The sequence below is a fragment of the Limulus polyphemus genome, unplaced genomic scaffold, assembly GCF_000517525.1.
Source record: "Limulus polyphemus unplaced genomic scaffold, Limulus_polyphemus-2.1.2 Scaffold1552, whole genome shotgun sequence".
NCBI lineage: Eukaryota > Metazoa > Arthropoda > Merostomata > Xiphosura > Limulidae > Limulus > Limulus polyphemus.
In genome coordinates, this window is record NW_013667162.1 from 133752 (window position 1) to 146477 (window position 12726).

The following is a 12726-nucleotide window of genomic DNA, read 5'->3' on the forward strand; positions in this document are numbered from 1 at the left end:
AATATGTTTAGAATCTAAAAACCAAACATCAGGTTGTAGGGAATGTTGTTGTTTTTGTAACTCCATGTAATTATTGTTCATATAAATTGTTCTGGTAAATTGTGGTTTTGATGTTTCTTCTTTTGTTTGTAGTATATTCAGTTCATTCAAAGATCACGATCGCTCTTTAGTGGATGAAAAAAGAGAAGATCTATCTTCTGCCATATCCAACGAAAGCCTAAATGAGAAAGAACGCCACCTGACGGAGATGATTCAGCAGCTACAGGCACTCCGGGAACAACTGGTAGCTCAGCAACGACACCAGAGCAAGGTAAGTTACCACAGAATTCAATTCAAGGTTTCACGTGGAATTATTATAATGTTGGTATTTGTATTATCAATACATGAGCCAATGGGACCAGCCGCCTACACCACTACTATTAACTAAGTAGTGAGATTGATTCTCACGTATGTGACGTTCCCATTTAGGATGCTTCCTCGGCTGTTCAGCTATTTTGCACCACCCTGCTTGTGTGTTTGATACATTTATTCAGTCCAGTCCACTTGCCTTAACTAGACGTCAGTGTCGTTTGAGCACAGTTATATTTACATGATGAATTTATTTAAAACTTGTACTTGTTTTTTGTTTTGTTTTTCAACTAAATATCTCTAACGTGCTCAATTTATAAGGTGGATAGATATCAAGATATACCAGACGTACTTGCGCAGGGTCCCCGAAAGTGTTCTGATTCAAGAGTAAATAACACCAAAATTAAGAATAACAAATATGTTGTAGCCTACAGAGTGCATAATTTTTCTCGTAATTCATGGCATGCGCACGACAGTACAAATTGCAACGTTACGCGTCTCTTATGTGACGTCATTTTAGTGTCTACTGACTGATAGACAGACAACACATTACTGTATAGTGGTGCGAGTGGTTAAAACAGGTGACCCCTCCAGGCTGCCTTCGAACCCCTTTAACGGGGAAATTATTTATTTCAGTAAAAACGTGATGAGCAAGCAACACAAACAGCTAGATTGTTACATACGTACAAAAACAACAATTAAAAAATATGCAGTCTGCAATTCCATTACATCTCTGGTTAGTTTCAAAACAATATAAAGAATCCTTAGTCACTTTGTGTTGTGACTTATTTAAATTAAAATATCAAACCATAGAGAGCTGGGCGTGGCTTGATATTTAACGTGCTCGAACTACGTATTCGAGGTTCATGGTTCGTATTCCGTTGTCGCGACACATGCTCTCTCTCTACACTAGAGAGCCATGAGTGCACTATAAGAGTGATGGTCAAATCCCACAGATCGGTCAGATTAGAATAGTCCAATAGTCCCTCTGTTAGTTCCAATTGAGACGACTATGGACATAGTATCTAGCACTTCATGAAGCTTTGCGCGAAAATTGTGAAACAAACAGACAAGTTATAACCCGAAGTCTTATGTCCGACAGCTGGACAATTACTCTCTGATAAAACAACATCGTAATGCTAGAAACACCACAATAAAAAAAAACGATTCTAGGGATGTTTGTCATATAAGAATGTTAATATCATAAACGTTTGTCATTAGAAAATAACTGTGAAAGCGATTTACTAGAGTTTTAACGGAGACCTTCCTCGATACATGAGAAAAAAGCCTCGACATCTAGCGATGGAAATATAAACTAGATGAAACACAGGTAGTTTTTGAAGTTCGTCTTACGTATCTTTGCATAATGTACTTGTTTAAGTATATGTCATCACAGTCACAAAATCCTACTTATCTTTGTAGAATTTGTTACTTTGCTTATTCAGTATCACGTGCATAGTATACTAGTTTTCTAGTGGTATTGTTTCATCCAGAAGTATTATTCAGATAATATAAAAAACAGATTTAATAATCCATAAGTTTAGCATGTTTATTGTACCATCAAAATAGTCAACAGATTTCACAAGATACATATGTGAATGACAGATCCGGAGTTTTTGTTTTTCCCCAAAAACACGTGAAATACAGAAAAATATGTCACGAAGTGGTTAATCCATAAAACTCCCCCCAAACAGTGTTAAATTGCATAAACTTCTGGAGAAAAGAAATTATTAAAAATCAAACATTACAGGTTCACACAGATTTACATATATATTGAGGTACATTGAGTGAGTCTAGAACTCAAACAATATTTGGAAGATCTTACTTTATTGTAGTATAACTAGCACTCAAACTTTAAAGGTTCACGTTTTCTGGTTCATCTAGTACTCTAATAATACCTACAAAACCGCGTCTTGTTCTTTATCTAACACTCAAACAATGCTTTAAAAGTCCACGTCTTGTCCATCTAGTGCTCTAATAATACTTACAAAACCGCGTCTTGCAAAGCATTGTTTGAGTGTTAGATAAAGAAAAGGTCCACGTCTTGTCCATCTAGTACTCTAACACTACTTACAGAACCACGTCCTGTTCTTTATCTGACACTCAAGTTATGATTCTAGAATTAACATGCCATGTTGTTCTTCTAACACTCAAACAATACTTTAAAAATCCACATCTTATTCATCTAGTGCTGTTACAGTACGTACAAAATCACGTCTTGTTTTTCATCTTACATCAAACAATACTTACAATGTCGTATTGTCCCTCTAGCGTTCAAACAATGCTTAGAGAACCACGTTTTGTTGTTTATCTAACTCTCAAAAAAATGCTTTCAGTTTTTGTTTGTTTCAGCGCAAATCCATGCAATGGGCTACCTGTCTTCTGCTCACGTGGGTAATCGAACCCCGAATTTTAACTTTGTAATTCCATAAACCTAACAATCAAACATTACTTACAGAATTCACATCTTGTTGTTCACCTAGCAACCAAACAATACTTACAGAATCCACGTCTTGTTGTTCACCTAGCAACCAAACATTACTTACAGCATCCACGTCTTGTTGTTCACCTAGCAACCAAACATTACTTACAGAATGCATATATAACTTGTTGTTCACCTAGCAACCAAACATTACTTACAGAATGCATATATAACTTGTTGTTCATTCAGTACTCTAAGTCTCTTCCCTTTATTTTTCATAACATACTTAGAAACATAAAATATGATATCATATACAATACTGAAAACACAAATCCTTAACAGCTTAAATTGGACCGCTATATCTTAATATTCCATAACAGGCCTCATCACGCCTGTCATGCAATTATCCAATGTTGGCACTTTAAATTAAATTAATGAGGGCACCGAGTTCAATAACCGCCACAAAGAATCAACACAACCAACTGTGGATATCTAGCTCTTGACACTTGTATTTTCTATTCCCGATTATTTTTTAGCACGTATCAGTGCAGATTGCGATAGATTAAAATCACCCAATGTTCAACGGAGCTCGACTCTATTGCTTTGAACACACTTAAGGGTTGATTTTCCTCCCTACAAAAACGGACTGTGGTGGAGGAATTCTTATTTTCATAGTAAGATATAATTAATAGTGAAAACATGGTTACAAATTCACGTAAGATTAAGAATCTTTTTTTGATGACATTATCGCGAAACTTTCATTGGATCTTCTATGTATTATCTTAAGGCAAATATGAATTTCACCATGTTTATTTATTGAGTTCTTATTATTGGATTTTGAATAAGAAAGAGCAACTGATGTTTGTGAATTTGTGGTACCTCCTTAAAGTCCAGTTTATTGTACCTTCTTAATGTCCAGTTTGTTACATCTACTTAAGGTCTAATTTGTTGTATGCCCTTAACATCCAGGTTGTTTTATTTTCTTAAGATCCAGTTTTTTTATAGTACTTCCTTACGTTTAATATTAACATCCAGGCTACTTTACCTCGTTAAGATTCAGTTTTTACGTTTTTTTTTTTTGTTTTTTTTGTATCTCCTTAAGTTCAACATTACCAAATATGTATGGATTCCTAGTGAAAAATAGCTGACATGTAAGATTTGTATGATTAGATTTGCAAAAACCATGTTAATATTCACCTTCCTAGCCTTGTCCCCTTTGTGGCACAGCGGTATGTCTGCGGGCTTACAACGCTAGAATACGGGTTTCGATCCCCGTGATGGGCAGAGCACAGATAGCCCATTGTATAGTTTTGTGGTTAATGACAAAACAAACCCTAACCTTGGATGTGGTTAACGTTCTTGGAACCTGAATATCACAACGTGTTGCCCCCTGGTAGATTTTTTTCCCGCACCATTGCCATTGATTAATATAAATACCATTTCTTGAGGAAATGTCCCATTTTCTAAGTAGTTCCACTTTTGTAGGATTCTCATAATAGATTATTTCGAATTGGTTAAATTTAGTAGAACTTGACCTAGTTTGGCTTTTTTGGCTATTTAAGATCCAGTTTAAAGTCCACTTTGTTACATATCTCCTTTAGATCAGGTTTTTTACCTCTTTGAGGTTTAGTCTGTTATAATTTATTAAGGTCTACTTTGTTGTGCCCTCCTTAAGATCCAGTTTGTGGTATTTCCTTAAAGTCCAGTTTGTAGTATTCCCATAAGGTCCAGTTTATTATACCTTCTTAAGCTCTAGTTTGTACTTCATTAAGATCCTGTTTGCAGTATTTCCTTAAAGTCCAATTTGTGGTACCTCCTTAAGGTCTAGTTTGATGTACCTTCTTAATGTCCAGTTTGTTACATCTACTTAAGGTCTAATTTGTTGTATGCCCTTAACATCCAGGTTGTTTTATTTTCTGAAGATCCGGTTTTTTTATAGTACTTCCTTACGTTTAATATTAACAACCAGGCTACTTTACCTCGTTAAGATTCAGTTTTTACGTGTTTTTTTTTTTGTTTGTATTTCCTTAAGTTCAACATTACCAAATATGTATGGATTTCTAGTAAAAAATAGCTGACATATTGTTAGAACTGTGAAAAATAGCTGCCATATTGTTAGAACTGTGAAAAATAGCTGACATATTGTTAGAATTGTGAAAAATAGCTGACTATTGTTAGAATTGTGAAAAATAGCTGACATATTGTTAGAACTGTGAAAAATAGCTGACATATTGTTAGAATTGTGAAAAATAGCTGACATATTGTTAGAATTGTGAAAAATAGCTGACATATTGTTAGAACTGTGAAAAATAGCTGACATATTGTTAGAACTGTGAAAAATAGCTGACATATTGTTAGAATTGTGAAAAATAGTTGACATGTTGTTAGAACTGTGAAAAATAGCTGACATATTGTTAGAATTTCATTTGTACTATATCCCTGGAGCTGATTGCTCGTGTAATATTTTTGTCTTCCATAAATTTGCCAAATAACAAGAAATGTTAACTGTATCTTTCCCTCCTTTTTTTTGGTTAATTATATTACTCATAATATTTACCATCTACTTCCGTTTAGTTGACTAAATTAGCAAAATTTGGTATAGTACTTCCGGTCAGCTACATAAACATCATAAATTATTTAACATATGTTTCCGACTAACATTTTACACGTATTAGTTATTTAATCCATACTTGAGAAATTCTTTTTTTTCTTGGTGTCCATTTAGTACATAATACAACCGTTCGCGACTCCTAAGCCTAAGACAAGAGCGTCATTATTCTCGCTTCTACCAGCATCATCAAAGAGTCGTTTATTCTCGTTACCAGCATCATCAAGAGCGTACTAATGCCAAAAGGAAATTTGCCGAGATTTTCATAACATTTGATACAGAACATAACCGATTCATTTTTCTGCTGTTGTTACATTGTCGTATATATATTTGTTGTTTAACTAAAAATAATAATAAAAAACTGTACTGAAATATACTCTGAAATCTAGACGCGATGCCCCCAGTAGCACAGCGGTATATCTGCGGACTTACAACGCTAGAATCCGGGTTTCGATACCCGTGGTGGGCAGAGCACAGATAGCCCTTTGTGTAGCTTTGTGCTTAACTACAAACAAACAAACACAGACTAGTACACCAATTTGGTTCCAAAGTAGAGACGATTGTCTTAAAGTGTGTGACTAATGACAATAAGCACATTTAATAGTTTATTGGTGAAAATCTAGAGTCAATGAACGTTAGTTATTATTTTATCTACTTTAATGGATAGAATGTATTTCCTTACGTACCTAGACACGAGAAACGTTAGCTTATAAGCTTCAATTATTTCTAAAACACCATTTTTTTTCTAATTTCGTTTTTCTAATTTATACCGCTAGAAACCGGGTTTCGATACCAGTGGTGGGCAGAGCACAGATAGCCCTTTTTTGTAGCTTTGTGCTTAACTTCAAACAAACAAACCTAGACGCGATATGATCAGACAACTAACTCCCTTCTATTTTATTCTCGCCGAATTAAAAAGTACAAAAATCGTGATAGTCTCCTAAAATATTTATAGTTATCTTATAAATGTTTGCAGTACTTGTTTCAAAGCTGTTGTTTTAATTTCAAATCTGAAAAACGTTTATGAAAAGTGTACAATGCACGATCGCATAACTTCACAAACGTGCATTTTTGAGGGTATTGTTACGAGGCCTATAATCAGTATGTGTTATGTGTTTTGACGTTGTTTCTACACGCTCACGTGGAGTATTGAGCTACCTTGACGGTATGCACGGGTTTATATGTTCATTGACATATGAATATTCAGCCGAGGGATAATGTTTGTTACCAATTTCGATAAGTTAACAAAATCTGCAATTTATTCCGTTATCAACTCTGTTAAACTTACTAACGTTGTCGTCACATGTGCATTCTAGTTCTGAAGAAACGAAATGAATCTGTTAATTGTGCATACACGAAATGAATCTGTTAATTGTGCATACACGAAATTAATCTGTTAATTGTGCATACACGAAATGGATCTGTTAATTGTGCATACACGAAATGGATCTGTTAATTGTGCATACACGAAATGAATCTGTTAATTGTGCATACACGAAATGAATCTGTTAATTGTGCATACACGAAATGGATCTGTTAATTGTGCATACACGAAATGAATCTGTTAATTGTGCATACACGAAATGGATCTGTTAATTGTACATACACGAAATGAATCAGTTAATTGTGCATACACGAAATGGATCTGTTAATTGTACATACGCGAAATGAATCTGTTAATTGTGCATACACGAAATGGATCTGTTAATTGTACATACACGAAATGAATCTGTTAATTGTGCATACACGAAATGAATCTGTTAATTGTGCATACACGAAATGGATCTGTCGAATAACTTTCACTGTTTTCACAAGAATTATTAGAGGAGCTTAAAACAGGGAATATAAGGCCAGGATTTTTAATTTTTACGAACATTTTTGAATGAAGCTAGGGGTCGGAGGAGAGAGAAAAAATACAATTCTACCATCAGTTACTAGCGTACACGTAATTTAGGTGGCTGAAACCCCCTTGACATTCTCGTCTTCATTCACTGTTCGGCCTATCAAGTCACAAAAGGTTTCATCCAAATTAAGTTTTTGTATTGAATGTCACACAATATCTAAGTTTTTTTCCTTATAATTACTGAGATCCATACCACCATTTTGGGCCCGGCATGAGCAGGTGGTTAGGGCGCTCGACTCGCAGTCTGATGGTCGCGGGTTCGAATTCCCGTCACACCAAACATGCTCGCCATTTCTACTACTTTAAATTTTTTTTTTCCTCACGAGCAAAATCCCGCCTAGGAAATTAAAAAAAAAGGGAAATCAGATTATTATTATTATTTTTCTCAGAAACAAGAAATCTCGCGTCAGAATAAAAAGATGGAAATGCAAATTATGTAATTTTTTTTTCGGAAATCAAAATTTCGAAATCGACGGGATCGTAAAACGAAAAATAAATAATCCTGGCCTAACATCAGGCTTAAATATCGCATTAATTTTTAATTAAGTACTTACAAAAAAAAACAACAGTTGACGAGAAGAGTAAAAAGTAAGATCGCGACTGTTTTGTTGAACCAAATAGAAACGTGAAATGTTGGTTTCCCAGTTCATTTACTTGCCCATGTTTGTTGTTGTTCTGCCTTTTCCCATCTTTCGTCAACTCATTTCAACAGCCTTGGTCAAAACATTCCTCCTGTAATCTGGAGCTCTGCCAAGCCAACCAACGCTAGCGGTATGCCCTTCTAATAGAAGAACAGTCGAGTGAGAAAGCCTTGGTCATGGTTGGTTCGTGTTAGCAGCAGGCCTCGTTAGAACTAGTCTAATTTAAAACCCTGATTTATGTATCACGTGACACGTTTCAAACCCTATCTATATTGGTAAAAACATACAGGTTAATGTAATTCGTATTGAGTAACAAAAGTAGGGTGTGGTGGAGAGATTTGATGGCCAAGCCTATTGTTGCGATGAGAGGTTTGTGGAATACGTGCACGAATTTTTAATACATATTATGAAGAAGAAGCTGAAAGTTTAATAAATAAATCTTGTGACTTTCTGGTGTTGCAACTCAACACGTTTTTTAGCGCCAGTCGTTACGCTAGAGATTATCATGTTTAAAATTTTTCCATCAAACTCGATTAGTCACATTTTGTTTGTGAGATTAAAATATAGTCTCGGAGTTTGATCAGTGTGTAATAAAACAAGATTCAGTTTTATGTCTTATCAGCTGTAAGTGACATAAAGTTCAGCAATGAATTAGATTCCTGGTTCTACAAAATGTCAATATAAAGCTCATTTTGTGAGTGTAAATGTGCAAGAAAAAGATTACAAATATATATTGGAATTAATGTTTCACAGTTTATATATATAGAAAGAGAGAGAATAAAAGTATTGGGTTTTTCTCTTTTGAAAGTTAATTTAAACGTTTGGTTTCTTTTGAACTTCGCGCAAAGCTACACGAGGGCTATCTGCGCTAGCCGTCCCAAATTTAGCAGTGTAAGACTAGAGGGAAGGCAGCTAGTCATCACCACCCACTGCCAACTCTTGGGCTACTCTTTTACCAACGAATAGTGGGATTGATCGTAATATTATAACGTCTCCACGGCTGAGAGGGCGAGCATGTTTGGTGTGACGGGGATTCGAACCCGCGACTCGCAAATTGTTAGTCGAGCGCCCTAACCACCTAATTTAAACGTTTAACCTAATTTTATAATTAAACTGAAGTTTTAAAAGGCGCCCTCTGTTCAGAAGTGACTTAAAAATTATCTGCAGAGTAATTATATTGTTCCTTCTTCATTTTCAGTTTCGAAACTCATGTGTAGATATGAATACGTTAACTTGCTAAGCCTTATTAGCAAAGGACGTGTTTTTCTCACAGTTGAGTTTTCTATGTAGAAATGAAAAATAAATAAACCCGAACATATTCGCATCAACCATTATGCTCTAAGATTTATATAAATAAAACCGAACATATTCGCATCAACCATTATGCTCTAAGATTTATATAAATAAAACCTAACATATTCGCCTTTACCATTATGCTCTAAGATTTATATAAATAAAACCGAACATATTCGCCTCAACCATTATGCTCTAAGATTTATATAAATAAAACCGAACATATTCGCCTCAACCATTATGCTCTAAGATTTATATAAATAAAACCGAACATATTCGCATCAACCATTATGCTCTAAGATTTATATAAATAAAACCGAACATATTCGCATCAACCATTATGCTCTAAGATTTATATAAATAAAACCGAACATATTCGCCTCAAACATTATGCTCTAAGATTTATTCTTCCCACGTTTTCCAAATTGTATCAAAAATGTTGCTTAAGGTTCGTAATTAATGAATAACCTTACGACTGCCTACCACAATGTTTTGATATCACAAAGTCTGACAACAGGCTGCGACGTTTCGGTATCACAAAATCTGACAACAGGTTGCAACGTTTCAGTGTTACTAAGCCTGACAACAGACTGTATTGTTTCAGTTTCACTAATGCTAATGATTGTTACTACAAAGTTTTGGTACCGCTAAGCCTGACGATAATTGCTGTAGCGTAGCCAAAAGCTCCCTCTACTAAAATTTTAACATTAAAAAGATCCTTTTTATTTTTTTCTTTCTTTCAATCTGTTTGTATAGAGACCTTGTTTTATATTTTGTCCCCTCGATGGGATGGCGGTAAGTTAACGAACTTAAAACTCTAAAATCCGGGGTTCGATTCCCCGTGGTGGATACAACAGATAGCCCAGTGTAGCTTTGCTCTAAAACAAGCATTTTTATATATTTTTGGCAAATTAAAACTTGAGACCTAGAACTAAGCAGTTCTATTTTTCTAAAAAGTGAGGATGAGACACTCACTATTCAGCGCACTTTTTGTTTTCAACAGGACACTCCACATGCATCTGGAAGACAAGATAGATGCAACTTATTATATTTGTGGGCAAAATTGGATTACGTTTCTGGCCCTTCATTCTGTTACACTTACAACTAAAATTTATTACATTAGTGGGCGTTAGAAACTCGGGTCAGTAATTTTATCGGGTGCCATTTAATTATTTATATTTTTTCGCCTTTTTTTTGTTTTAGCAGTATTTTATCTTGCATTGAGTTACAACGTAAACCGCACGTGATTTACGTACGCATGGTCATCATTGTTGGATACTGATGTAAGGTCAAGTAAGAGAATTCGAAGCTCCTAAGCAATCTGACTCTTAACTTGACTGTCCCACTTTGGAAGAACCCAGTTTATTCGACAGAAAGAAAAATGTGAAGTTTCCAATATTTTTTTGAATGAGGAACGCGTACGTACTCTGCATAATAATAACTGAAAATTGGGTATTTTTCATTAGTGACAACGAAATTCTACACCTTACGAAACCTTCAGTCTCCACCCATATGTTTTCTTAAGTTGTGGTTCCACCCCCTTTTCCCCTCACAGTCGTAAAAGTTATTAGGCTGATAAAATTTAAGTTGTATTGCCTAAAGCGATCTGATTGACTAGTTTCACGATAGATTATAAACAGACACGTCGAAGGTCAGTTAATCGAAACATGGCGCCCTTCTTTTTCTCTTGCACAAAGAAATCACTACTAAATAACGACACGTTTTTTTTTGTATATTATTTTGGAGGAATGCTTTTCAAAACAAATAGTTTCAAATAACGTGTTTTTTTTTCCTATTATTTCTCAATGGCTCAGTGGTTCGATCTCTGTGAGGTATCATTTCTAACCTACGAAATGTTTTGAATTGTCAAATGGAATCCTGAATCGAATGCGTTTAAACACCAAACAAGTTTTACTATACACCTCACAAATTCATTAAACTGTAATTTTACAAATTATTGGAACTTCATAGAAAAAAACGAAGGCTTAAATGTGAGTAATAAGTGTATCTGCAGCCACGTTTCATGAGTGGGGTGAAAAAGTTTAAATTAAAGTTATTAATAGGGAAGATCTCAAATGAGAACTGTAAATTAAAAGAGGTTTACAAACTAAAGGGATTTTGATGCGAACTAACCTTAATCCTCAAACTAACACCTTATTAATATACCGCTCACTACCGGTGGGGTCCACAAACACCTTACTAATATACCGCTCACTACCGGTGGGGTCCACAAATTGCGTGATATTGAGTACTTTTATCTGTTTGTAATTAAGCACATAGCTACACAATGAACTATTTGTACTGTGCCCACCACTATAAGTGTAAAAGACTGAAAAAAAAAATGGCAAGATTAGTCGTTTTATATACAAAATACGTAGAGGGACCCAGGAGTATTAAGCCGAAATTCAATACTGACAGTATATCATCACACAAATTTCTTTTTCATTCTTTGTGTGTGTGTGACTCATATAGTATTATGGACCCTGCAACCAACAATATCATGGACCCACGAACAATTTAATGTATAAGTAGTTTTACAAAATGTGTTTAAAAAGCCTTTAGGGTTAGTAATTGTAGGGTTCGATGTGTTCCATTGCTAAACCTGTGTTAGGAACAGTTGGTTTTTTTGTTTGTTAATTGACAGCGTTTACAGTGTTTTCAAAAAGGTGCCCCCCCCCCAGTGGCACAGCGGTATGTCTGCGGACGTATAACGCAAGAAACCGAGTCTCGATACCCGTGTGGGCAAAGCACAGCTAGCCCATTTTGTAGCTTTATGCTTAATTTCAAACAAACAAAAAAGGTATGCACGTTTTTATTTATTTATCCGGAGAACAAGGGCAGAGACTTTAAGTGAAACATACTCGAGCCAACCATATTTTGTGCGAAACCAAAGGGGTACGGATGGGGTATTTTACAGTATTATAACTTTTTCTTTTTTTTTCATATATTATTTCACCTTCTTTTTTTTTCTTACCGGTATAAATACCGACGCATACCGCCCCACTTTAACCACTGACTATTAACATTTTCCAGGACTCAAGTGACGGAAATCTAAGTGGGTTTTTGTTACTATTCTAAGAGTCGTGTGAGCAACGTTACTTGGAGGGGAAAAAAGAAACATTTGCTTCTTTGATGCCTCATCTTTCGTCGGCGCAAAGAAATTGTTTCCTTTAAAACTAAAATGCACACGTCGCTGATAGAGGGCTGTTTGGGATGTCTTAAGTTTACAGAAACTCTCGGGTGTTGATGGTCCACCATATTCAATGTTAACATTTCCAGTTTTCCTTGTCTGTCTTGCTTACAAGCGAGGAATCGCGTAAAAAAAACAAAACCAAGATATTATCACTTATTACATATTGTGGAGAAACATTAACAAAATAGATAATTTTTTGTGCTTTAATTTGAACTACAAAACACAGTTACGTGTAACTGAACCTTTCTTATTTTTTGAGCTTTAATTGGAACTAGAAAACACAGTTACATGTAACTGAACCTTTCTTATATTTTTTAG

At 35.1% G+C, this 12726-nt stretch overlaps 1 protein-coding gene across 1 annotated transcript in view; it reads left to right on the forward strand.

The window, feature by feature from the left end:
* Positions 1 to 12726, forward strand: part of LOC106464064 (transcription factor Sox-5-like) — a 102295-nt gene that overhangs the window by 17530 nt on the left and 72039 nt on the right. The window contains exon 3 of the mRNA XM_013924175.2: positions 133 to 310. Within this exon, the coding sequence (XP_013779629.2) occupies positions 133 to 310 (178 nt within the window). The remainder of the gene's footprint in view (positions 1 to 132; positions 311 to 12726) is intronic.